At 58.0% G+C, this 25580-nt stretch overlaps 10 protein-coding genes across 10 annotated transcripts; 2 read left to right on the plus strand and 8 right to left on the minus strand.

Annotated features, from left to right (window-relative positions):
* Nucleotides 1–129: 129 nt before the first annotated feature.
* Nucleotides 130–533, plus strand: L226DRAFT_347040 (uncharacterized protein). The gene has a single exon (XM_067674118.1). It carries the CDS (start codon nucleotides 167–169, stop codon nucleotides 401–403), a length of 237 nt encoding a protein of 78 aa, XP_067528909.1. The 5' UTR covers nucleotides 130–166; the 3' UTR covers nucleotides 404–533.
* On the plus strand, nucleotides 212–3695 carry L226DRAFT_563964 (uncharacterized protein). Its single transcript, XM_067683597.1, has 5 exons — nucleotides 212–1684; nucleotides 1733–1792; nucleotides 1843–2274; nucleotides 2327–2928; nucleotides 2984–3695. The coding sequence occupies exons 1-5, from the start codon at nucleotides 664–666 to the stop codon at nucleotides 3467–3469; spliced, it is 2601 nt and encodes an 866-aa protein (XP_067528910.1). The 5' UTR covers nucleotides 212–663; the 3' UTR covers nucleotides 3470–3695.
* A 363-nt stretch (nucleotides 3696–4058) lies between these two features.
* On the minus strand, nucleotides 4059–4532 carry L226DRAFT_576508 (uncharacterized protein; the record flags this gene model as incomplete). The annotated part of the gene is made up of 1 exon (XM_067685368.1): nucleotides 4059–4532. One exon carries the CDS (start codon nucleotides 4530–4532, stop codon nucleotides 4059–4061), a length of 474 nt encoding a protein of 157 aa, XP_067528911.1.
* A 1348-nt stretch (nucleotides 4533–5880) lies between these two features.
* Nucleotides 5881–9021, minus strand: L226DRAFT_563965 (uncharacterized protein). The gene is made up of 5 exons (XM_067683598.1): nucleotides 7863–9021; nucleotides 7740–7814; nucleotides 7246–7677; nucleotides 6592–7193; nucleotides 5881–6536 (listed from the first exon to the last, which is right to left on the minus strand). Exons 1-5 carry the CDS (start codon nucleotides 9007–9009, stop codon nucleotides 6042–6044), a joined length of 2751 nt encoding a protein of 916 aa, XP_067528912.1. The 5' UTR covers nucleotides 9010–9021; the 3' UTR covers nucleotides 5881–6041.
* Nucleotides 9022–10066: 1045 nt separating this feature from the next.
* Nucleotides 10067–11449, minus strand: L226DRAFT_473648 (RabGAP/TBC; the record flags this gene model as incomplete). Its single annotated transcript, XM_067676533.1, has 4 exons — nucleotides 10067–10368; nucleotides 10422–10495; nucleotides 10550–10781; nucleotides 10834–11449. 4 exons carry the CDS (start codon nucleotides 11447–11449, stop codon nucleotides 10067–10069), a joined length of 1224 nt encoding a protein of 407 aa, XP_067528913.1.
* Nucleotides 11450–12965: 1516 nt separating this feature from the next.
* Nucleotides 12966–15316, minus strand: L226DRAFT_347131 (uncharacterized protein). Its single transcript, XM_067674119.1, has one exon. It carries the CDS (start codon nucleotides 15169–15171, stop codon nucleotides 13162–13164), a length of 2010 nt encoding a protein of 669 aa, XP_067528914.1. The 5' UTR covers nucleotides 15172–15316; the 3' UTR covers nucleotides 12966–13161.
* On the minus strand, nucleotides 15084–16720 carry L226DRAFT_473630 (uncharacterized protein; the record flags this gene model as incomplete). The annotated part of the gene is made up of 3 exons (XM_067676532.1): nucleotides 15084–15431; nucleotides 15478–15531; nucleotides 16664–16720. 3 exons carry the CDS (start codon nucleotides 16718–16720, stop codon nucleotides 15084–15086), a joined length of 459 nt encoding a protein of 152 aa, XP_067528915.1.
* An 878-nt stretch (nucleotides 16721–17598) lies between these two features.
* L226DRAFT_576511 (uncharacterized protein) lies at nucleotides 17599–18769 on the minus strand (the record flags this gene model as incomplete). Its single annotated transcript, XM_067685369.1, has 6 exons — nucleotides 17599–17880; nucleotides 17940–18025; nucleotides 18082–18188; nucleotides 18248–18328; nucleotides 18571–18634; nucleotides 18694–18769. The coding sequence occupies 6 exons, from the start codon at nucleotides 18767–18769 to the stop codon at nucleotides 17599–17601; spliced, it is 696 nt and encodes a 231-aa protein (XP_067528916.1).
* A 2500-nt stretch (nucleotides 18770–21269) lies between these two features.
* L226DRAFT_548599 (uncharacterized protein) lies at nucleotides 21270–22074 on the minus strand (the record flags this gene model as incomplete). Its single annotated transcript, XM_067682610.1, has 2 exons — nucleotides 21270–21287; nucleotides 21505–22074. The coding sequence occupies 2 exons, from the start codon at nucleotides 22072–22074 to the stop codon at nucleotides 21270–21272; spliced, it is 588 nt and encodes a 195-aa protein (XP_067528917.1).
* Nucleotides 22075–22533: 459 nt separating this feature from the next.
* L226DRAFT_440630 (uncharacterized protein) lies at nucleotides 22534–22794 on the minus strand (the record flags this gene model as incomplete). The annotated part of the gene is made up of 1 exon (XM_067674815.1): nucleotides 22534–22794. A coding segment is annotated over one exon (261 nt), but the record flags the coding sequence as incomplete, so codon positions are not given.
* Nucleotides 22795–25580: the final 2786 nt, after the last annotated feature.

Here is a 25580-nt window from a genome sequence, read left to right on the forward strand (position 1 = left end):
CAAGGTTTCGAAATGTCGTCACATTGGGTCGAATATGACTTTGCCCGCGGCTGACCCGTAGCAGGAATTATGGGGAAGGCGAGAATAGATTGCGCGGCCCGGTCCATGATGTCTGGAGTAAGGTCCAGGAGAAGGTGCATGTTGCGGGGCGTAGCCCTGCCTTGAAATGCGCGAAGGGGGCCCGGCCGAACCCGAGAGGCAGGCGCCCACCGTCCGGCTGAGCGTGTCGAGTTTTTCTGCTCGTCCATTCTCCTCGCAGACCTCGAGCTTGACAGATCATCCTCTCGCTAGCTTATTATTGCTGCCTATTTCTATCGTACTATCGCTTTGTTACCCTTCTCGGTTGCAACTCAACGTCGCCAAGGCACGGACACACTCACAACCAGCAAGCCCGCCCACCTGAGCGGCTCGTCCAGCGCCGTATCCGCATTCGGCTTCGCCGATCCTAGCCCAACCTCTTGACGTTCGTCTCCTTGGAGTACGAGAGAGCAAGAAGACGAGGTTGGACTGCCTGCGGTTGCTGATAAAGAGGAGACGTAGTCAAACATCGCGGTCACGTGACCTTCAGACGAACCACGCCCAGATCTAGGAGAGGTTCAACGTTCAGCCTCGAGCGCACAGCACAGAGTCCATGAAGACAACTAGCTCACCGTCTTTGACTCTATGGGTGCTGCAGAACGACGCTGGAAAGAACATCTGCTTGAACTCCGGGTCCGCGAGCTGGGTGAACAGACCTGGCAGTTTCCCGCAGACGACATCGCGCGCATGCTCTCTCCCAAGTCCATCAACGCCGCACACTCGCCGGGGAGGCTACAGGAGCCATACCCTCCTCTGGCGTGGTACACCTCCCTCAGCGACGAACATCGCGTCCGCAACGCCCTCAACGCAATCTCTCAGGCTCGACCACTGCACCTCGTAGCGCGTGTCGAGAGGCTAAACTACCAGCCTCTCGCCGACTTCTTGAATGAATGTGTTTATCACTGCAAGGACGTCTACGCGAGTCTTCGCCGCAAGAAGCCGTCGCCTCTCAAGCTGGGAACTCCTTGGTTTCCCAACCTCGTCTTCTCCCCATATGACCGCCCCACCGGAGACAAGGTCCCTGGCGCGCCTGCGCTCAAACCGGACATAGTTGCAGGACAGCGTAAGCTAAACAGGAAGACAGTCTGCTACTGGGGTCGAGCGAGCCCGGGTGACAACGAGATGGAGATCGACTTTGCTGTAGAGGTCAGCAACAACTGGAAGGAGCTCGTCATTCAAGCATCGACCTACGCTCGCGCGCAGAACAGCGCGATGCCCTTGCGCGCGTTCAGCCTCGTCATTGGCGTCAACCACTCGAAGAACGAGCTTCGCTTCCTCCTATACCATCGTGGCGGCCTTACCGCATCTCGCCCAATCCGCATTGATACCGCACACGGCGTACTGCAGGTGCAGAAGGTCTTGTTCTCCATTCTACTCTGGCAGACACCCCAGGACGCGGGTCTCCCCTCATTCACAAACGGCGATGATTTCCTTCTCCCTTCGTCCGCCTCTCGTCCAGAGAACTTCGTACACGCCATCGCAGACCAAGTGCTCTTCCATTCACTCTCTTTCCGCGGTCGAGGTACCCTCGTGGTGCGCGCCCATCCCACCACCAACTTATCGCAACCGGCACGCATAGCGGACAAGTCTGATGTTACTCGAGCAGGTATGTGCCGCAGCTGCCCTCCGGAACCGCGTTCACTGACTTCTGCAGGTCCGCACATCCGCGGAGAACCTGTCACGGAAGAGTCTCAACTCGCAGCGCATGCTTTTCGTAAGTCTCCTTGAACTCTACGCACGATGATGTTCATCGATCCTTCGTAGCTGCCATCGTACCCCGCCGGTATCATGCGCAACAACTGACTTACGTGAGACCACACGCTGTGACGGGTCCTGGGCATACGTCGTCTGCCGCCGGGGATGACCGTTTTGTTCTCAAAGGATCTTGGCCGGAAAAGCCGAAGAGGAGATTGGAGCCCACAGTCTATGACGATATCAGTGGCCGTTTCGGGGTACCGAACCATCGCATCTCCTTCGAGGTATGCCGCGAGGATGGATCCGCGTTCTCGAACGCGATGTTCCTCCCACCCCCGGACAGCGAATGGGCATTGTATCACTGGCCCTTGACGGCTACGACGGCCAGCGAGCCAGATTACCGCACGCTCTCCGTCACTGCGACCGAGGACGAGGGATACAGCCTCGAGAGATGCACGGACGCATGGGATCTCAGCTGGTGCACCCTGCACTGTCTCCTCGGTGGGTGTTCCTCCGTTATGGTCTGCATCTCCGAGCTGACAATTTAATCCAGGATGGCTCACTTACATGAAGATCGGCGACGACACTCCCGGCGTACTGCATCGTGACATCAGCATCGGCAACCTCGTCAAGCTCGTCAAACCACGCGCATGCCCGTTGTTCACGACACGAGGCGTGGCGAACTTGTTGAAAGACATGCAGGATACCCCCGCACACGACGACCTCGCGAACGCCCCAGCCCGTTCAAGTTCGGACCCACGAACCGTGCCACAGTCGCTCCCCGGCTCGCGGCACACGTCCTCGGTGGCGCAATCGTCTGGCAACGCCGTCGTCCCCGCAAAGCGGCCGTCCATGTCCACCCACGCGGGCAGCACGACCAAGAAGGCACGCCTTGATGCGCCCGTGAACACCAAGGATTCAGGGGAGAGCGAGCATCCCGGTCAGACTAGCGCGGCCAACTTCTGGGGCGGCCTGAAGACCGCCGCCGCGCACGACGCTTATCTTCTCCCGCTTGTGGTCGCTGCCGAACGGCTTGAGAGCGCACTCGCAAAGCTTGGAGTCTCGACCGAGTGCCAGGCGGTGACCATTGACGCCGACATGTCGGCCTTCCTAGGTGAATATTTCACCACTTCGACGCATGCCGGAGCCGTCTCTGTAAGTCCAACTCACAACTTTCCGAGGTGTTCTGCACATGCTGAGTCACGCCCAGGGCACGCCCGAATTCATGTCGGTCTTCGTGAGGAAAGCCATGGAGAAGAAGGTGTCGTACCTCCAGAACCCAATCGACGATCTCCTCTCGTTCTGGTACACTGTCCTGTGGGCGACACTCTTCAATCCGGACGTGCTCAAGGACGTCCACGACTCCACCCTCGTCCACCAGGTGAAGAAGTGGCGTAAGGCTATTGCTGGAACGACGGAGGAGCGCGAATCCGTAATCTCTTATTTGGCTTTCGGACGCCTCGCTTCGTCCGCCCATTCTGTGCTCTTGAAGGTGATGGCGTCGCTGCTGGTCAAGTGGTTCACGTCCCTCGTGAAGCTATGGAAGCAGTTTTTGCAGGCCTTCGAGGGATGCACAGAGCCGCGCCAGAAGCTGCTTGTCTTCTACAGGTTTGCGTATGAAGGTGTGGCGGAATATGCGGAGCTGTTGTACGAAAGTCGCGGGACGTTGCAAGGTGGATCATTGGCAAGTGGTTGACACTGCTGTTGTCAGACTTGAACCACTGTCCCAACCCCATCGAGATCGACAAGTGTCAGAGTTATCTGTTTAGACATCATGCCCCTCCGCCTGAACCGATTGCCAGTGTGTGGGGCATGATGATGCCTCCACACCTTTCTGTCGGGTGTGAATGCATAGCTATACATTTCAATGTCATAGGATATATACTAGCATCGCTCACGATATCGAATTGCCATTGTCCGCGCTATAATACGAAGTCTTGCATGACGCCGCCGGCCAGACGGAGTCAGATATGATATGGCAATGTAGACGCCCATCAAGTAGCAGAAACACATACGAACAAGCAGCATAACGCAAATCAGAACGGTCAGCGAAAGCGAAAGCTAGACTTGTCGGGAGATATACGTACCTGCCCTCATCCAAGACCTGCGTCCGAATGCTCAAATCCCCACCCGTCACACCCGAGAACGACCGCGACCTCGGCCTCGTCGCCCCAACCTGCCGCGTAAAAATTCGCCCTCTGGATGGGCTGATTCCCAACAAGCGCAGGACTCGCGCCTCTCTGACCAAGACCCGGCCCCGGGCTCACGTCCCTCCCCGCCAGCATCTAGTCGATCTGCAACGGGGCCGCGGAGGGGCCCTGCAGCGGCGACGGGCCTCTCAGCGGCGGCGAAGTCGCGCTCCTCCTCCCAGTCAGATCCACCGTCCGCGTGCTCAACAACGACGCGGGGCTCCCCACTCGACTTGGGCCCGCGCTCACCGTGCCTGGCGGGGGCACCCACGGCATCGGCGGGCACACGGCTCTGTTCGCGGGCAAGTTGTTCTGCGTCTCGGTGCTGAACGTGATCGGGACCGGACCAAGCGACATCGCGAGGTCGAACTCGAACCGGCCGTAGATTGTTGGCGGGGTTGGCCGGCCTTCGCGCCGTGCTTGAAACGCCATGCCGAGGACTTGATGGAGAGACCCGGGCGGACGGCCGACGTGTGGTGGGAAGGGCTGGTTCGGGGCTTGCTGGTTCGGGAGGCCGTACATGGGCCCTAGGGACGCGACTGAGGGCTTGGGTGCGCCGGGGTGGGGCATGAAGAGCGGCTGGCGCATCATTGGATGCACGGGCTGGCGGTTTGGGTCGACGGAGCGTAGGTCGCACCGTCGTCAGCGTGCGCTGGTACTCGATGGAACAAGGTACGTACCGGTTATGCTCGAAGCCGTAGGTCTTCAGCCCACGCTCCGTCAGCTCGAGTGTTGTCTGGGAGCTCCATTTACAAGACGGTACGTACCGGTTGCATCTGAAGCCGCAGACCGCCGCGCTAATATGCTCGTGGTTCGCGTCATGACACGAGACGATCCCGGAGCGCGAGACTGGTACGTACCATTGAGTGCGTTCATCCGAGCGTGACCCGAGTCCAAAACGCACCATGCAGAGTGGCCCGGGACTTTGCCGTGGAGCTACAAGATGTCGTCAAGGCTCAGTACGCACACAATGTGCCGGACGCCCTGCAAGGTTATGCCAGTGATACGATTCTGGAGTTACTGATGCTCTGTGGCGTTCGGTGGTGACCCGGCAGCGAAATCCGCGTCGACTCAGACCCTACAGTCCATATTCCAGGTATGTTGTAATTTCTTTCGTTGCCTGCATTCGACTAAGTTGGTCCGGCACAGGCGAATCCGGTCCCGGTTGGCGTCAGCAAAAAATGTTGCTTCTGCTGTCACAAGCTGGCGAGTCTGCTGGAGGAGCGTGCTGGTCTTAAATTTGCCCTGCAAGGCACGCATTAGACGGTCTTTCCCTGGATCCCGCCAGCCGGATTACCCTTCGAGGTGCTGGTCGAGTTGCGAGGCTTGGCCCTCCTGCGGGTGATGTACGATACCGTCAACACGGCGGTGGCCGAAATCATCCGTTCTGCGCAGACGTCTCCTGCTGACTCTGTGTCACCTGTAGACGACCTCCGTCTCCCAAAGGTCGATGTTATCCGTTACCACTTCCAGCCACGGTAGCCTGACTTCATATAGCGTTATGTACATATACGACTGCGTGAACGAGGAGCCAGTATGTCCTACATACCCGAGTTACCGCACCCAAGTTACCGCACGTTCAATCCGGCGAGTCCGTCGCGATCTCCGTGTTGTCTTGTACTTCTTTACTTTGACTGCCACCCGGTCCGCGCGTCAGCAAAATCGATTTTGATTTCATGTACTCCCTCGCTACAGCGGTGCAGTTGGCTAGCAATGCGCAAGGCTCCACGCATGAGCTCGACGTCGCTTCAATCTACGGGAACGCAGTCCAACAGGATGGACTCAGATTCGTCGTCGAGTCTCGTAGGACGCGGACGGGGACTCCTCGGGCTCAGATCGAACGTCGTCGCCCGCGCTCTCCTTCGCTCAATGATACGTCTCAACGAGAGAAACTGCGTGCACTAAGCCACAGTATGTTCTCCGGGAGTAAGAACACGAAAGGATGGGATATAGAATGCGACAGATAACCTTAACATTTGGTATGTTACACACGAACAGGTGTCCGAGTACGTACTAGCTCGATGCCAGCACAGCGGAGTTCATACAGCACTAGTACGGTCACGCGCACGATATAGGAGATCAACGTCCACCGTGACCGGCCAATGAGGAAGCTTGCAACGTCCCGCGACGTTCATGCAACAGCTCCGCATATTCCGCAACGCCTTCATACGCGAACCTGTAGAAGACAAGCAGCTTCTGGCGCGGCTCCGTGCATCCCTTGAAGGCGAGCAGGAATTGCTCCCCTAGCTCAGCGAGGGACGTGTACCACATGACCAGCAGCGGCGCCATCACCTTCAAGAGGACAGAATGGGCGGACGAAGCGATGCGTCCGAAAGCCAAATAAGAGACTACGGATTCGCGCTCCTCCGTCGTTCCAGCGATAGCCTTACGCCACTTCTTCACCTGGTTGACGAGGGTGGGGTGGTTCAAGTCCTTGAGCGCGTCCGGATTGAAGAGAGTGGCCCAGAGGACGGTGTACCAGAACGAGAGGAGATCGTCGACCGGGCTCTGGAGGTACGACTCTTTCGCCTCCATGGCACTCCTCACGAAGACCGACATGAACTCAGGCGTGCCCTGGGCGTGACTCAGCATGTGCAGAACACCTCGGAAAGTTGTGAGTTGAACTTACAGAGACGGCTCCGGCATGCGTCGAAGTGGTGAAATAATCACCTAGGAAGGCCGACATGTCGGCGTCGATGGTCACCGCCTGGCACTCGGTCGAGACTCCAAGCTTTGCGAGTGCGCTCTCAAGCCGTTCGGCAGCGACCACAAGCGGCAGAAGATATGCGTCGTGCGCGGCGGCGGTCTTCAGGCCGCCCCAGAAGTTGGCCGCGCTAGTCTGACCGGGATGCTCGCTCTCCCCTGAATCTTTGGTGCTCACGGGCGCGCCGGAGCGCGCCTTCTTGGTCGTGCTGCCCGCGTGGGCGGACATAGACGGCCGCTTTGCGGGGACAGCGACGCTGCCGGACGAGTGTGCAGCCGAGGACGTGTGCTGCGAGCCGGGGAGCGAGTGCGGCGCGGTCTCACGCTGTGGGTCAGAACGGGCCAGGGCGTTCGCGAGGTCGTCGGTCGCGGGGGTATCCTGCACGTCCTTGAGCAAGTTCGCCACGCCTCGTGTCGTGAACGACGGGCACGCGCGTGGTTTGACGAGCTTGACGAGGTTGCCGATGCTGATGTCACGATGCAGTACGCCGGGATTGTCATTGCCAATTTTCATGTAATTGAGCCATCCTGGATTTAATTGTCAGCTTGGAGATGCAGACCATAACGGAGGAACACCCACCGAGGAGACAGTGTAGGGTACACAAGCTTAGATCCCAAGCGTCGGTGCATCTCTCGAGGCTGTACCCCTCATCCTCAGTCGCGGTGACGGAGAGCGTGCGGTAATCCGGCTCGCTGATGCTCCTGGTCATGGAGCGCCAGTGGTATGATGCCCATTCGCCGTCCGGGGGTGGGAGGAACATCGCGTTCGAGAACGCTGATCCATCCTCGCGGCATACCTCGAAGGAGATGCGATGGCGTGGTACTCCGAACTGGCCACTGATATCATTATAGACTGTGCGCTCTAGGCCTCGCTTCTGCTTGGTCGGCCAACAACCCTTGAGCACAAGAGCGGCATCCCCGGTGGCAGACGACGCATGCCCAGGACCCGTCACCGTGTGCGGTGTCACGTGAGCCAGTGGCAGCGCATGATACCGCCGGGGTACGATGTCAGCTACAAAAAAGTGCGATCAATATAACCATGTATAACCATGCGTAGATTTCAGGGAGACTTACGAAGGGCGCCCTCTGGGACTTCAGGCTCTATCGAGACGGGTTCCACCCCTTGTGCCATGGGAAGGGTGTGCGGCACTGGAGAAGTCAGTCAACGCGGTTCCGGAGGCTAGCTGCGGCACCTACTCGCTCCAGCAGCACGCGTAGCGCGTGCTGACCTCCGTAATTGGCGTGCCGGTTGCAGACTCGACCGTGACGAGTTGGTGGTGGGATGGGCGCGCACTACGAGGGTCCCTCGACCGCGGACAGAGAGCGAATGGAAGAGCACTTGGTCCGCGACGGCTTGTACGACTTGATCTGGATGAGAGGCGGACGAAGGGAGAAGGAAATTATCGCCGTTTGTGAACGAGGGGAGACCCGCGTCCTGGGGCGTCTGCCAGAGTATAATGGAGAACAAGACCTTCTGGACCTGCAGTACGCCGTGTGCGGTATCGATGCGGATTGGGCGAGATGCGGTGAGGCCACCACGATGATATAGGAGGAAGCGAAGCTCGTTCGTCGAATGGTTGACACCAATGACGAGGCTGAACGCGCGCAAGGGTATCGCGCTGATCTGCGCGCGGGCATAGGTCGCGGCTTGTTTAACGAGCACCTTCCAGTTGTTCTTGACCTCTACGGCGAAGGCGATTTCCATCCCGTTCCAGCCCTGCCTCCCTCGACTCCAGTAGCAGACTGTCTTCTTCTTCTTCTTTTTGTTCCTCTTTAGCGGCTGCCCTCCCGCAACTATGTCCGGCTTGAGCGCAGGCGCGCCAGCGACCATGTCCCCGGTAGGCCGGTCGTATGTGGAGAACACGAGATTAGGAAACCAAGGCATTGCCAGCTTGAAGGGCGACAGCTTCACGTGGCGAAGACTGCTGTAGACGGTCTTGCAAGAAGAAACGCACTCGTTCAAGAAGTTTGCGACAGGCTTGTAGTTTGGCTTCTCGGTATCCGCATCCAACTGCAATGGTTTAGGCCCGGACACTGCGTCGAGGGCCTTGCCGACGCGATCGTCGTCGATCAGGCAGGTGTACCGCGCCAGAGGAGGGTATGGATCCTGTAGCTCTCCCGGAGAGTGGACAGCATTGATGATCTTGGGAGAGAGCATGCGCGCGATGTCGTCGGGCGGAAACTGCCAGGTCTGCTCACCCAGCTCGCCGGCCATGAGCTCGAGCAGCTCGTCTTGCAAGCGTTGTTGTGCAGGCGTCCATGCAGTCGAAACCTTTGAGCTCGTTGGTTTGACGGGCGTGCTTTGCGGTAGAGGCTGGATCTCTGAACGTGGGGGTGATTCCATGGTGGTTTAAGTCCAAGGTATTATAATTCAACTTTCCGTCGCCTCTGCCGTCACTGCCTGGCCACGTGGTAAGTCACCTGACCGCCACAGGAGGACTTTGATTAATCCGACTCCAAGTCCTTAGCTTCTACTTACTCTGAGCTTCCTCTTCGTCCCCTGCACATTAGAGACTATTTGCAACGGGGGGAAATCGTTTGGGCCTGGGACATTAATAAGCTGGAGCAGTAACAAACGTTCTATAATGAGATCATAAGTTGTTTCATCTCTTATCTTATCGTACTCTCGGCCGCAGTCACTGGACGAGAGACACGTCCACTGTCACGCTCATAGTATTGATAGCTTGATTCCTCGTCATATGCTCTCATCCAGCCGTAAGGGAGGCGTGATGAGGGTAGACGAACGAGCGGAGGTTTTCCAGAACGAAACTCTGAGTTAGATGGCATGTTGTAGTTAGCACGGGGGATATGTCGGAGAACCGGAGGTGAGCATACACGGTTTTCGTAGATAGACGCCTAAGCGGGGCGGCGTCGTCAATGTGCACCACCACGACCCACCCAGTACCAAAATCTACGGATCTCGAGGCGGTACCAAACCCGTTGCAAATAGTCTCTATTGCGCTGGAAATCAATCGACCTACTTCCCTGTGACGACATCCCATTATGCCGAAACTTTGACGCGCATCGCAACTGGGCACTAGGCCACAGTACGTTCCGGGGTAAGACCACGAAACGATGGGATATAGAATGCGACAAATAACCTCGAGGTATGGTATGTTACGCACAAACAGGTCAATGGGCAGATGAATGCAGAGATGCGAGTGCACAGCAGAGCGAGAGGTCACAGCGGGAGTGGATGATGATGATGGATGGGAGGCCTAGGATGGAGTGAATACATGTGTATGTGCATGGTGCGTGCGTGCTTGGATAATTACGGATGCATGATGGACGACGAAGGGATGCGGAGCCATATGGATGTATGTGCGAATAGAAGAGGTTGAAGTCGATATGAACATGAAGGAACCTTTAGAAAGGGGACATATGAATGGAGAGACTCTACGTTAGATGCCGTTTTTAGGGAGAGAGATCGTCTGCGGAGTCGCTGGCGAGATGGGCGACGCCCGGGTCTGCGCTGTCCGACGCTTCACCTGTGCCTCGAGCTTGTTCCGTTGCTTCCGGATGTCGTCGTCCTTGAGCTTCATCGAGAACGCGAGCTCGATGAACGCGTCCGGACTGGGAGGGAGGACACCGGGCGGAGGCCGAGATAGCGCATCAAGTACAGCATCTGGTGACGTAGACTGCAGGAAGACGCGCCGCGCGCAGGAGAAGAGAGCCAAGCCAGCTCGGAACAGGAACGTGACACCTGAAATTCACGTCAGATTGCATATTGTGTCGCGCGTACGCATGTGTACTGACCTTCGAATAAGAATACGTCCCACAAGCGGACGAGGTACTCGGATGGAAGGGCATCAGCGAATACAGTGGTGAACCTGACGGACAAGTCAGCCTAGGTACCTCACACTAACGGACAGAAAAGGGCCTACCATGCTTTACATACAACAACTGGCGGGATATCCATGTCTCCAAAGACCTTATTGGCCGACGCTGCGTCGTTGTTCTCCAGCGCGCGAGCGAAAAGCGTGGCATCGACTTCAAGCTGCACGCTGTTGTTCGAGAAGTACGGCCGAAGATGCGTGTCCATGAGCGACACGAACGTCCAGAACGCGTCCTCTTCCGGTGACTGAAGAAGCAGCTGTCCAGCGATCATCACCAGACCTAAAGAACGAGCTCAGCCTCGATGCGGTCAGCCACCAAGAACACAACGCACCTCTCGAGTACTGGATGTCCGGAACCATGCAAAGGTACACCTGAAGCAGCTTCCCGAGCGACCCATCGCGCGCCATCGGCATCCCATCGAACCCCTCTCTCACATCGCGCTCAATCTCCGGCCACGCCGCCACCTTGTCCCTCTGCGCGAGCTTCTGGTACAGCCCGTCCATGCGCTTGCCCTTGCTGTCCGTGAGCGTCGCCCAGACCTGGTAGCGCACGCTCGCGGGCACGCCGTCCAGCACCATCTTGCGCACCTTCTTGCTCTTGCGCGCCTGTGACGCCGGGATGGACGAGATCGCGGACACCCAGCGCAGCTCGCGCTGGCGGTGCGCCTCGACAGACTCCTTGGTCTCCTTGGGCGACCTGGTATCGCGCGGGGACGGCGTTGACGTGGACGCGGATGCAGATGTGGATGCATCTCCGAAGCCTTGATGCCGCAGACTCGATCCGCCCGAGAGCGTCGACAACGCGGGGCTGTCCGCGCGGAGGTGGCTTCCCAGCCCCGGACTTGGCAGGCTCTCGAAGCTGCCTCCGAACGGAGAGAGCGGGAGCGTCGGCTTGACGAGTTCAAAGTCCGTGTCCTGCACCTGCACGGTGTCCTTCTCGCCATCCATGGTGTACTCGCTCGCCGCGGTCGTCACGCTGAGCGTTGGGCTGTGGATCGAAGCACTGTGTCCTGATTGCGACTGATTGCTCGTGACCACCCGAAGTGGGGCTACTGCTGGCCGCGTGCTGCGCTTGCTGATCCGGAGGCCGAGTGTACCGCTCTCAGCAGATGCAGACGTTGGCGTCGACGGAGATGCTGCGGACGAGCGGTTGGCTTCATTGAAGCCTGTTGGGGATACGACCCGCTCCGACGCCGACAGCACAGAGTCGACCGACGGCCGCGAGTCCGCTTCTGATTGGGACTGCGAAGCCGTTCGCGACCGTAGCAACGAGATCCGATCAGACGTAGACGTTCGCGAAGAACTCGCACTCGTCGTTGGCAGAACAGCAGATCGACTATGACGAAGTACCCTAGGGGATGACGGGGGCGGGAAGTTAAGCGCCGATCTTGGCGACGAAGGCGGGAAGCCCTTCGCTGACCGAGGAGACGACGGCGGACTAGCACTCGCGTTCAACGCGAGGCTCTCTGGGAGCGTCGCCAGCGGGCTCTGCATCATCCTCGGCGAGCCAAGCCCATTCGCACTCACACCTGCACCTCCCAACCCATTCGCACTCAAAGATGGCGACCCGGACGGGGACGAAGATGCGGCCGCCTGGTCTAGAGATAACGCGCGAACGACTTGCGCAACTGGAGCGACAGGCTCCGCTGTCGGAGGAGACGAAGCTGAGCCTGGGAGCGGGTTCGTGGACGCGCGAGGGGGAGGGGAACGTACGGGCGGCGTGGCTCCAGGTCCTCCTGCAGGTCCAGCGGTGTGTACGTTCTGTGAGAGCGGCGACGGCGCATGTAGCCCACGCAACACTGTCGGGGAGTGAGACACCGTCGCACGTTGCGGTGAATGCACGTTGGTAGGCGCAATCGTTGTCGTAGCCACAGCATAATTGGAACGCTTCGTCGTGATCTGGAGAGGGCGGATTGGCGAGAGCGGTGGTGAGAGCGGACTCGAAGAAAGACTAGCAGCAGAATCGTCTCGGCTGTGAACATGTTTAGTGGATCCACGAATGAACAAACCGCGCACGATGTGTTGAAACGGTCAGCAGAAGAGAAAGCCAAGGGGTAAGTTACCACGTACCTGCCCTCATCCAACACCTGCGTCCGAATACTCAAATCCCCACCCGACACACCAGAAACCGACCTCGACCTCGGCCTCGTCGCTCCAACCTGCGGCGTAAAGTTTGCCCTCTGTATCGGTTGATTCCCAACCGGTGCAGGACTCGTGCCTCTCTGACCAAGACCCGGCCCCGGGCTCGCTCCCCTCCCCGCATTCGCATTCACATCCGCCAACATCTGGTCGATCTGCAACGGGGCCGCCGAGGGGCCCTGCAGCGGCGACGGGCCTCTCAGCGGCGGCGAAGTCGCGCTCCTCCTCCCAGTCGGGTCCACCGTCCGCGTGCTCAACAACGAAGCGGGGCTCCCCACTCGACTCGGGCCCGCGCTCACCGTTCCTGGCGCATCGGCGGGCGCATCGCTCTATTCGCGGGGATGTTGTTCTGCGGCTCCGTGCTGAACGTGATCGGGACCGGACCAAGCGACATCAAGAGGTCGTACCCGAACCGGCGGTAGATCGTCGGCGGGGCAGGCCGGCCTTCGCGCCGTGCTTGAAACGCCATGCCGAGGACTTGATGGAGAGACCCGGGCGGACACGACGTGCAAATGCAGATTCTATAGGTCAGGACATGCATCGGAATTCGTGGGGAGTCTATCATTTCCTTTGTTTTCGAGGGCGCTTAAGCCAAAAAGCCAGGAAATGAGAGACTCCCCACGAATTTCCCGTGCATGTCCTGACCTATAGAATCTGCATTTGCACGTCGTGGGAGGGCCGACGTGTGGCGGGAACGGCTGGTTCGGGGCTGGCTGGTTCGGGCGGCCGTACATGGGCCCTAGGGACGCGACTGCGGGCTTGGGTGCGCCGGGGTGGGGCATAAAGAGGGATTGGCGCATCATTGGGTGGACAGGTTGACGGTTCGGGTCGATGGGACGTGCGGTCGGGTGCGTCGGGTGTCCGGGAGGGGGCATGACGACGGGGTTCCCAGGGGGAGGCGAAGTAGTGGGCGTGGGCGCGTGCGAGGCCGATGCTGAGGTCGAGGCGGATGCACTGGCTACGGGCGTCGCGGAGGAGCTGTAAGGGGGCTCGTCGGTCGGGTCCGCATTAGCAACGGCAAGCCTCCGCTTCTCGAGCGCAGCAGAAGACTCGGCAGAGCGTGGAGATAGCGGAGGAATAGCCGGAGTGGGCGGAGGCGACTGCTGAGCAGCAGGAAGGTGCCCGTTGACGATCTCAGCCGCCTGCGACATCGCGGACATCGGCATGCCATTGTCGCGCCCAGGGACAGCGAGCTCCTGCCTGGAACGACGACTCTGCTCGTCCTCGTCCTCGCTATCCTCCTCATCCTCACGGCGCTTCCGGTTGTTCGTCGCCGCTCCAGCGTTCATTGGGTAAACAGGGTCCACGAGCGTCGGGGAAGCGAACGACCCCGACGTCGCAGACGGCGCAGTCGGGGACGCCTGCGGACTCCCAAACGTCGCGTGCAGCAGCGGCGAAGGCTCCGACTCCTTCCTAAACGTCAGCGGCGCCGGACGGTTCTTTTGCATCTTGCTCAGTGACGAGGACGCTTCCTCGTCCACGTCCGCAGTCGCCTCCACGTCCGCCTGCGTCGTCGACTCCGCAAGTCTCGACGGGATCTTGCCCTTCGAGCCCTTCCGTTCCCGGTTCGACTCGATGCTAGGGCGTTCTGCGGGCGTAGGCACGGGCGGCGGGTCCCAACTCACCGAGCCGATCGTGTGCATCGAACCCTTGGACATCCGTGACATCCACGACGCCATCGAGTACTGGGAGTACCGGTATTGGTCGTAGATGTCATCTGCGCCTTCCCAGTCCTCCCCAAAGTCGTACTCGGACTCCGGGCGCGCTGAGGGGTCTGCGGCTGGAGGGAGGGGTGCGCGGGTGCTCACAGGAGAGTCGGAGTAGTTGGACTCGGAGCGCTCGGATTGAGAGGTTAGTGGCGGGTCGAGTGGCTGTGTTGCGCTCCGGGGTGACTCGGAGTACTGCGACTCGGAGCGTGCGCTGACAGGCTCGCGAGGTCCCTCTACAGGCGCAACAAGGGCAAACTGGGTCGTGTCGTTGGGAGACTCGGAGTAATGAGACTCGGAGCCCGCGCTCATCGAGACCGGGAGTTCGAGCGTCGACTCGGGCGACTGCACCCGCCGAATCGCCGCAAACTGCTCCTCGTCGCTGTCCGAGTCGTCACCCCCGCCCAAGCCCTGCAGGAGCGACAGCCCAATGTTGACCCCGCCGTTGTCCGAGGACGCGACGGAGATACGCGGGTTCGGCACTGAGTCGTCGTCCGAGTACACGCTCGAGTCGCGGTCGCCCGGCGGGAAGCGCAACGTCGTCGGGTCGGGCGAGTGGAAGTGCTCGATGGGGCTGTCGCTGCTCAGCTGCTTCGCGATCTCCTCGAGCCGGATGGGCGGAACGAGCGAAGTCGTGTCCAACGGGTCTGTGGCGGACGCGATCGACGCTGCGTCGACACCGTCGTCCGCGGGCGTGATCGGAATGGAGGAGAGCGACATTGCCTGGGACTCGTGGCTCATCGAACGCTCCGGGTGTGGAGATAGCGGGGACAGGGGCGCAGCGACAATGGTGATGCTGCTGGACGAGGAGAGGCTGGGCTCCATCTGGGGAGCGGCCACCTGTGGCGGAGGAACTTCGCGCGCGACGACAGGCGATGGGACCTCGCGCGGCGATAGAAAGACGGGAGATGACAAGTCGCGGATGGCCGGGGAAGGCGCGTCACGTGCGGAGACGGTGAACGCACTCTGCGAAGACGATGGGGTGAGGCTGTCGACTGCCGCTTCGTGAGCACAGGCTTTTTGAGGCGGCCGTGAAAGCGGACCGCGTCGCCGTGGAAGTTCCCTACGACGCCCTCGCAGTAGCCCTGTAGGAGGTGAGCGAATGTATCTAAAATACAAGCGTGTACGCACGAGGTAGAGGTCTACGTGACCGGGTATCTGCATGAGTACGACAATTTCATCATCCTGTCGGGAGAAGAGGACGTCAGCATTCGAACGAGAAAGAGTGCGAGTCAGAAGAGGATGCATCCCGATCGAACCCGTCTTCAAGCCATCGCAGGAATAGCAGATACCGGCCTCGCTGCCCTGCTCTTACCAGGTATCATCACGCTCGTCCACTAAATGAAGCCAATCGGCCGGACCCGGGACAGAGACAGACGTCCCCTCGCATCCAAGCGAGACTAGCAGACGACGGTACCGAGCGAAGCCAACCGCACATGCAATTGACTTCACAGCTCGGACCCGGTGGGTGTCAACAGGAATTGTCGTTTGGCGTTTGGCTTCCGCCGTTCACGGGGCGTCGGCAGCGGCGAGACGAGACTGTCTGCGCACGGTATTCCACCGCGTGGAAGAAAGGGACTGACAGCTTGTCCTCTCTTTCCAGCAATCGGCTCGGGGCTCTGAGGACTCACTTAATCGGAGGGGCAGGTGGACAGAACACCGCGACCGACGCGGTCTGATTGACAGCCTGGCTCTCCAAGAGCGAAGGACGGGGAGTGAAGCCTTCCGCGTACACATCCAGCCGCGCTTCATCATCAATACAGAGCGGAGGACGAGGGGTGACTGGATGGAATGGGAATGGACAGATACTCGCATGCACTAGGGCCTCTGCCCAGGTCCGCCAACTTGTCATGGACGTATTCAGCCTTCCAGCCCTGCGTGTACTCGACCAGTCGGGTAGCAACAGACGTATGAAAACGAAACGACAAGTATCGCTTGTGCAGAGCGTGCTGCAGATACTCGTCGCTTCGCCCCTGTGCACCAACCAGCCGTCCATGCGCGTTCGTTCACGGCGGACAAGCTCCTCGCTGGACCGCGTCGAGCAGCAAGAAGAGAAGCTCTGTCCGATGGTGATATGTCCCGCGCGTGGAATACGGAGCAGCGGACTTGACTTCTCCTTCCAGTAGCCGGCTTGGGACGTCGATACCTCGTTCAAGGTCGCTGTTGACGGTGAACAGAACAAGAATGCGAGCGACCCGGGTGTGATGGTAAAGGTTGCCAACCTTACGGTCTCAAGAGTAAGAACAAATGGCGCAGATAGTGCGCCAGTAGACGGAAGAGGGGGACGGCAGGACATCAATGAAATAGTTGTGCTCACCTTCATGAACATGAGGTGCTCGGCAATACAGTCCTGCAGCGCTGTCACGACAGGCATATCCGCTTTTCGGCCGGGCCGAAAGTGGCCTCCCATTGGCCAGACGAGGTTACCTAAGCGGCCGACTTTCGGCCGGAAAATGTCTCGGTCCAAAAGTCGCCTGTTGTCTCGACTATGGGCCTGGCCAAATGTTACAATGTGGGACAGTCCCGTAGAAAGACAATTGGACGGCTGTCGGGCCGTTTCTGGTCGCATATACGGCCGCATTTCGGACGGGCTGAAAGGGGTGGTTTGACTTTCGGCTGCATTTCTGACCAGTCAAAAGGTAACATCAATGAGCGGCCACGTGGTTTCCTTTTGGACCAACCCAAGGCGGTGCCGAAGGTAACTTGTCTGCCACGTTTTGGACGGTCCAAAAGTCGACCGCGTGGTATCCCTCCCTGACCGCGAGTTCGACGGGACAAAAGGTATCATACAGGACTCATAAAGGACTCGTTGTCGACCGGCCGATATTGCGGCCACAAACGTCATGGAATGACGCGATGCTTAGCGCAATCTTATCTGGTATCTAAGCGCCACAAAATGGCTGGTGGTGGGAGGAGCGGACGTCTGCAGACAGCAGCAGACAAGAGCAGAAGTGTGGAGGGGATCAGGGTATACACATATCATACAAGCGTGATACTGTGCGATCTGGACTGTACGGGGATCGGAACGGCGTGAAGTTACGGTGCGGACAATAGCGGTGTGGACGAGGACAACGCGATGAGAATGCGGCGTGGATGGGCGCGGACGGGATGGGACTGGAGCAGCGCGGCGCGGCGCGGACGGAATGGGACTGGAGCAGAGCGGTGCGGCGCGGACGAGATGGGACTGGAGCAGGGTGGGATGGACGTAGAACGATACGGTGTGGACGAGATGGGACCACCAGATATGTACGACTAGGCCGAATCGTTGATCGCCTCGAAGTGGTCTGGGTCATCGGCCTCTGACTCCTCAGACTCATCCTCGTCCTTGAGTTCAGACTCCTCGTCGTTGATGATTTCAGTTAGCAGATCGTCGATCGCGACCTGGTGGTTGCCGTATTTGAGCATGGCCGTGGTGTATATGGCCATGAACTCCCAGAAGACGATTGGCTCCTGAAGCTGCACGGTGACCGTAAACACGGGCTCATGAACTACTGCGCCTGTTCGCGTGAGAGCGATCTCAACAGCACAGGTCGTCTGAAACCAATGTCGTCTGAGGCTGCAATAATATGACGAGTATGTTTCGAGATACACACCTGGTCAGATTTAAGTTGGGCCTGATCTGTAATGGAGATCATGTCGACGATGCCTTCCGGAATAGCCGGTATGACCAGCAGCATGCCTAATTATGACATCCATTAGAAGGGTAGAGTGAAGGACACAACAGCGACCACATACTGATCGCTGGAGAGCATTCCACTATCTGAACACTTGCAATTCCTTCGTATCTGTCGCCACTGAGCTTGACTTTCGCGCCTTTCAGGGAGAAGAGAATCTTCGCTTTCCTGCGAAGCATACGTACGTCAGACATGCAAGCTCGGGAGGAGGAAGCCGCATTACATACTCGTACACGGCCATGGATGGAATGGGAGTATGGGAGCGTGTGGCACAAGGATATGGTATGAGGAAAGGAGAAGCGCGGAAGCTGGGGAGCACAAAACATGAAATGAACAAAGGGTCGCGTGGCATCACGTGGCACCTTTATATTATCCAATGAATGTGGTGCAGAACGGTGCAGAACTGCGCAAGGGAGATGTGAGAGGAATGTGGGGCAGATCGGTGAGAAGGGAGAGGAGAACAGAAGATGCGGGACGGCTGCGAGGCGCCCGCCATGGGGATTCGTGGACAGGACAGGACAGGACAGGAGCAGCGCAGACCAGTGCGAACGAGAGCGACGCGACGCAGCACCAAGCAGCAAGACGACGTTGATGAGGGCCACCATGATCGCCTTCTGCTAGACATTGGTCAAACCTCAGAAACCGGGAATTATCATACACTTGTGAGACTCACCGTCGATCTGCAACATCTCCTGGAGGCGCCCGAGGAAGCGCTTGAAGTCGTCCAGCTGGATGTTCATGAAAAGCATTCTGCGGAGGCAGATGCAAAGGTATATGGGACAAGCATAGGGTGCCTGCCGGCGGGCCCGCGCAGGTGGTAACCACACGCCGAGGACAGACTCCCATGCAGTAGAGAAGGGGGTGCAGAGTGACCACGCTGCAGTCGGTCCGTAGTATGAGCATACGTTGAACACAGATCCTCATTACATACCTCTTCACGAAGTGTTAGACGCTACGTAGGTCCTCGTCGCGGTACAGCAGTTCGAGAATATGCTGTAGCTTTCCCGAATTCAGCGTGATCGCAAAGCCGACGAATGAAATGTTGCGTATCTGGAAAACGGTAGCACCAGCGATAGGGCCCGGAACCACTGGCATCTCTGCTTGTGAGGGCCGGAGACTGTTGTCGATTTGGAGAAATTGCATGGGATGGGGAGGGCAGTGACAGAGGGATTGGGAGAAGAGGCTCGTGGGATATTTTTGGATGCAAGGGTATTCTTCGCCACTGCGGAGGCGGTGAGCTTTCCTGAGGTGTGTGTTCCTCGATTGATGCGCTAACCGCCTCCAGTATCGCGCAAGATCGCCGAGGACTTCAAGGAACGCGTCGCGATATTGTGTGAAGTTACGTCCCTTGATGAAGCCGCCGTAGAAAACATGTGCGTAGTTCAGAATTGCTGGGATATTGTCAGTGCGCTCGGAGGAAGAGCGGTCAGCAAACGACGTACCTGCAGATAAGAGGAACGCGTAAGAACGGAGAGGAGAACAGAAGATCGGGGGCGGCTGTGAAGAGCCCGTGTTGTGAGTCGTGCACATGACTCGAGCGGAGCAGCGCAGAGTAGCATGGACGAGAGTGGGGCAGTGTGGTGCAGTCATGTGCACAGTGAACTGCGAGACACGAGGAAGGGACTGTGGGGCATATTGAAGCAAAGTGACGGGTACGGGGACGATGTGGTTGGACGTTGAGGACATATCATGCTCTGAGAAGATCATGCACGAGCGGGGCGGGGATAGAAGTCGACACATGTTCAATCCTTGATTCAGTGTTAGCCTGGAGATGGGGGACTGGGCGAGGCATTACTGAGGCACTTACTCTGTCGAGAGAACGTACGACGACGCATTCTTGATCTATACCATCCACGTCACAGAAGAGCGCTGCGAAGTGACACTTGACGTCCTCGAGCTGCACCACTCGTGGATTCGAGTGGAACTTATTGTAGAACACTCGAGTGCCAAGGTCTGAGAAGCGTCGATACGGGTCAAGAGAGGCATGCGCTTCATCCAGACTGCAGAACTCGTCTAGAACAAGGAAGGGCTCCATCACGATACTCCCGTTAACCATGCGTCCGTGGAGGAAAATCTCGGAAATCTGCCCTGCGTGGAGGAAATTGTCGTCCCTAGACTGTGCAATCTTGAAGAGGACGAAGGAATCACGTAGACCACCCTTGCGTGTCGCGAACTTCAAACCATCGCGGGTGAGGTTCTTGATCAAGTTTATGCAGTCATTGAGCGGTGGGGCAGCGGTTCGGGTGTGGAGCCCATACATGGATGAGAAGGGAGTTGCGGTAGATGAGACGAGACGGAGGAATGCGTCGTATAACGATGCCTGGAGCTTGGTCTCCTTCTTCTCGTCATACTCGGGCACTACAACTCGGGCCTCGTCCGATTCATGTGCGAACGGGACGAAGTCGGCTGCTTGGACGCCGGTGGCAGGCCGGGTGCTCATGATCGCCTTCTTGAAGGCGTCCATCATTGCGCGGAAATAGCTGGACTTCGGCCAAGATGTCGTCCTCACGAGCCACCGAAGTGTCGAACCAATGTAAAAGTACCGCAGGAAGGTCATCGCCATCTTGTCTGCATGCCGTTGAGCATTAGAGCCTCGGTGAAAAGGGAAATCAGCACATAGACACTCACCGGATCTCTTGTTCGTATTAAGTCTCTGAAGAAGACCGTTATAACGTTCGAAAGGGAACGCCCACCATGCGTGAACTGGCCCGAACAGCATGAGACACTCGCGCAGATGTAACGATAGATGATGATTAGGCACGAGTTGATGGCCAAATAGAGACCGAAGAGACTGCAGATAATGAAGCATATAGGTATCAAACCGCTCAGCACGGGCGGGATCCATGGAGCGCCGGGTAGCGAGGTCCACGGCGCAAACCAGAGAGATGAAGTTGTCGAGCAACTGCTGGTGCTTCTCTGAGGCGTTCGGCGAGCCCCACAGACGACATAAAGTAATCGTGAGGCTCACAGAGCACACTGTTCGCCATTGGTCTGCCTTCAGCTTGCTGTGAGATGGACTCCCGAAATTCTTCGGTGGTCGCTCCATTCAGGAAGGGAAGTATGTCGCCGCGATGTCTTCTCGAACGATGTTCATGGTTGCTTGGTCCAAGACCCGGTACTTTGAGATGTCGTAAGGACCCTTGGCGAGGTGGAAGTCGGTGGTTGGCTCATCCAGTACTGGTGGTAGATTGATGACGACATGACGATCTTTGACCTGCGAAAACTTCAATATCGACAGATGGTCTCGCACTACGTGACATACCCAATCTAGCAAGGCGGTGACATACGACGCTTTCACAACAGTACCTCCAGCGGGGAGGATGCCGTTGACTTCAGCGACCGCAACGACGTACCCCTTGCGAATCTTGCCAAAGGCACTCTTGGACTGTTTCTGCAGGGCATCGTAGACTCGAGCAAGGTTCGCACGCTGTTGCTCAGGAGTGTGTGGAGCGACCTTCGTCGAATCGGAATCCTTGTCTTTGACGTCGATTCCCCAGACCTCCCGGCAGTGATGTCGGAACTCTCCGAGGAAGAGGTTGTGCATCGCATCGACCACGGCAAACTGTGTCGGATCCCAATACACAAGACGTAAGAGTTCGCTCCATCTGATACCGTGAGCGTCGAAGATCTTGGTGCGCTCGGACTCCGTGGGTGCGTCTCGCCACTGTGCAGCGTAAAGAAGATGTTCCTCCCACGTAAGACGACCCCACTTCAAACGATCGAGGTCATTGATAGACTTTTTCCGGAGCTTGCAAAACGAGCAGAAATTCGAGGCCATGTGGCCAGCAAACCCCGCAGCTTTACGCAAAGCAGGGATGTCGCATACAAGAGGGATGACGGCAGCACGGACAAGGTAGGATTGGGCGGCGATGGACGCCTCTTCGATGGTGTAGAGAACGCCGCGGTTCCAAAGGACCAAGAGCTCGTCGACGAGAGGTCGCAGGAGATGATTGAGCTGATGTACCTGTGGCTCCTTAGGTCCCGGTATAATGGCCACCAGACAGATGTTTTCCGGTTTGTAACGAATGTTGTCGGGCAGGTTCATACACACCATGTAGATGGCCCCGACAGACTGTGATTTTCCACCCTTCTTATTGCCGAAGGGGTTGAACCAGTCGATGAAGAGGCTGAAAACGAGGTGGATAGCAGCATCGGGTTGCTCGGAGAACAGCGTCTTGCCATCGGGTCCCAAGAACGTCCGCAGTGCAGGCGCATGAAAGATATTTGTCCAGCGAGGACGAGGAGGGGGGTTCCAGGCCCTTCTCATGGTCTCTGCGAAGCCCGGTCTGAGGAGCATATCGCCGATCCACGACTCGACAGAGTGGTATGGGTACACGAGGAAAGGGTCGTAGCTGACGCGGGTGTTGCCACGTCCATGCGCAGCAACATGCTCCTGCCTGTAGACGAGGGGCGCTCCACAGACGGGCTTATCCGTCTCTTGATATGTACAGGTACGGGGATATGGATCGTTGGGTCGCGAAGGATCGGGGGCATATGTCGCAAAGCAATCAGGACAACAGGCATACCGGCTGATCTTGGGTTCGAGACCTAGCTTCTTGATGGTAGCTCTAATGTCTTCGGGAATGGAATGTAGTACGTCGGTTTGCGCAGGGATAAGCCTCGGGGGATAACCGAGTTGACTGTTGCACCACATGAACGCCCCAAACAGGACGGCTTGAAACGTCGTCAGGATGTAATGACTATGATCCCGTGAGGTAGCCACAAGAGAATGAAAAACAGTGGTCATGATCAATATAGCGAGGACGAAGTGTTCCGCGGTCCTGGCGTACTCCCATCGAGAAGCATCTGAGTCATTGTCAGTGTCCAGACACTGTATTGATGACGTTCAACGCACCAAGGCTCCGGCGAACAGGACCTCGACCGTTGTCCTGGCCAAGTTGGGTGCGTATGACGTGCTCGACGATACGCTTGCTCCAAGCCCTCGCCTTCAGCTTCTCGATCCGCATAAGCTGTTCCCGCAGTTGGCGCAGGAGGCTTAATCGACGTTGATCCATATCGTAGTGATGATCCAGTGGGCGTACGTCCTCCTCGATGTACCGCCAGGTTTCTGTGCAGGGAGATGAACGCCGTTTCTCTAGGCTCCGGAGCAGGATCGGCGAGGGTCTGGGGCTCCACGGGAAAAGTCAACCTGAAGCCGTGCGGAACAGTAGCACATAGTCGATCCATGGTGCTGGTGAAGTCGCCCAATAATCGCTCGCGAATGCGTACTGCACCAGCAAGCTGATCCTCATCGATATAGCGTGGAGGGACCTGTCGAGGTAGCTGAGTGGATAGAACTCAGCTTTGGCATCAGTACATACCTTGGCAGTGGATGCTGAGCTTTGTACGCGATGCACGTCTTCATCGTCGCTCGATGAAGTGTAGGACTACACCGATTACTCAGATCACATGTGTGAGTGGATAGGAAGTGAAAAACTTACGCCATCATCTGCCGTGGCCGCTGCACTGGGCTGCTCGCCCCGCCCACGTTGAGAGTCCCGCTGACGGACAGGTAAGGTCCCCGAACCAAGACGAGAGAGAGGTTGGGTCCCCGCGGAGAGGAGTATTGTGCTAGAGATGGCTTCCTCGACCTCATCGACATCGAGCTTCTGTCGCACTTGATCCCTGATGGCATGCTTATTGCGGGTCCTGGAGACGACTAGGCAGCCAAATGTTTCTTCCCTGTCGTACGTGCAGACTCGGAGGCGACATTTTGAACAGGTGCACAGTAACTTCGGCCTCATGGCAAGCCGACTCAGCCTTCCGGGAGGGGGGGGAGGAAGCAAGAAGTGTGGGGACGCTAGACGGCGGACGCTGATCGCTCACAAGATTGATGGACTTGAAATAAGGATCATTGATGTGATGTACGTGATACAGACAGATAATAATACTGTAACCGAGGTTGATAACGGCCTGGTCCACATCATGGCTCCGTTCTTTCGAGGGCCCATTCCCAAACTGGGTGCTCCGCATGAGGTACCGGGATAACCGTAACGTCCGCTGATGACCACCAGCGATAAGCTAAGACGCACACACCTGCCAGGAACAAGGGAACCGCCTTGGGGAGCATTGGATGGATGCCCCGCAAGCCCGTGATGCCACGAAGGACGATGACACCGAGTCGTATGGAGGCGTCCTCCACCCTCGTGAGCCTAGCATGGGCTGCTTGGGAAAGGCGACCGCATAGTAGCTGGGAAAACTGTGAGTAGGATAGGAGTGCGCGATGATCTAAGGCCTACCTCGACCGCGGGTGCCATCGGGTGTCTATGTGCTGTAGTTTGCTTCTGATCGTGTGCGGTCACAGGCCTTGGTGCAGTGGACAGCGAGTCCCACGGATGGGAGGACAGCTGAATGATACGTGGGAAGTCTGGCGACATGACGTGCTGGCTGGCGATGTTTTCACTGTAGACGCGAACCTGACAGTCTTTGCTGGATTCTCCACACTCACGGGGCTCCGTCGGGTCATGATTGGCCTCAACCTGCTCACTGGACTCCCTTGCTTTGTCACTTGACTCAGCCAGTTCGACGCGGGACTGCGAAGGCATCGCTTCGAACACTCTGACCTCCTCCATGATGTCGCTACTCGGTGTCTATGGAGCTAACCATGAGCAGAGGCTAATCATACCGAATGTCCGTGCATGCTCACCGAAGATCCGGAATTTTCATCGACGAGGGTAGGGTAGCTGTAGTACCATCCTTCACTATCCCGGGTGGGGACGGTCGGCTTTGTGAGCGCGGCCGTACTTTCATCCTTGCAACCCGGCATCAACGCAAGCTCCGAAGCGAGCAATGCGCATCCTGAACAAGAGGGGTAACTAAGGAAAATGTGTGCGAACGTTGTAACGTCTATCGAGAACCTAACCGCGGCGAGCGGAAATAAGGATCGGGACAGGGTATGTAGTGAGCGAGGTGGGATGAGGTTCCCGACTGGTCAAGGTCCGGAGCTGGTTCTCAGGTAGCGGTAGGGGGACGTAACAGGGCGAATCAGACAGGGAGACTCAGCGGTGACTCGTCCGAACGGGCGATAGTTACTCAGGGACGGTTGCGGTACCGGGGGCTTGGACGGAAGACGGTGACGGGGACGGAAAGGGACGAGTCCCTGTTGCTGCCCTTTTTGCTGAACCGGACGGCGAGCGGTGAGCGGTAGACGGTGCGGTACGGTACTGGAGGGCGGTAGGCAGGGACTAGGGGGGGGTCCCCGACAGCGAGAACCACCGGACGTTACTTTCGATGGTATAGACGGTAACGGAAACGGTGTCGGAGACGGTGGACGGTGCGGTCGGTGGACGGTTGATATGAGAACTTTCCTGTTTTTGCGGTGGGGCGGTCAAAAGACTGAGAACTGTGCGGTGAGGGGGAAACGGAGTCCGAGGTTGCTTCCTGCTACGCTACGGATACAAGAGGGACTTCTGGACAGGAACTACGCACGGACCACGAACCGAGACTGGGCCCGTACCGTCCAATGAGCGTCCTCCGGCTTCCGGTTACCTTCCGACACGCGTTCCTCCTGGTCCCCCGCGTGTTTCCCTCCGGTTGTGTTCGAACCCCGGTTCCGGTGAC

Source organism: Lentinus tigrinus (assembly GCF_003813185.1).
Source record: "Lentinus tigrinus ALCF2SS1-7 unplaced genomic scaffold L226scaffold_66, whole genome shotgun sequence".
Classification (NCBI taxonomy): Eukaryota; Fungi; Basidiomycota; class Agaricomycetes; order Polyporales; family Polyporaceae; genus Lentinus; species Lentinus tigrinus.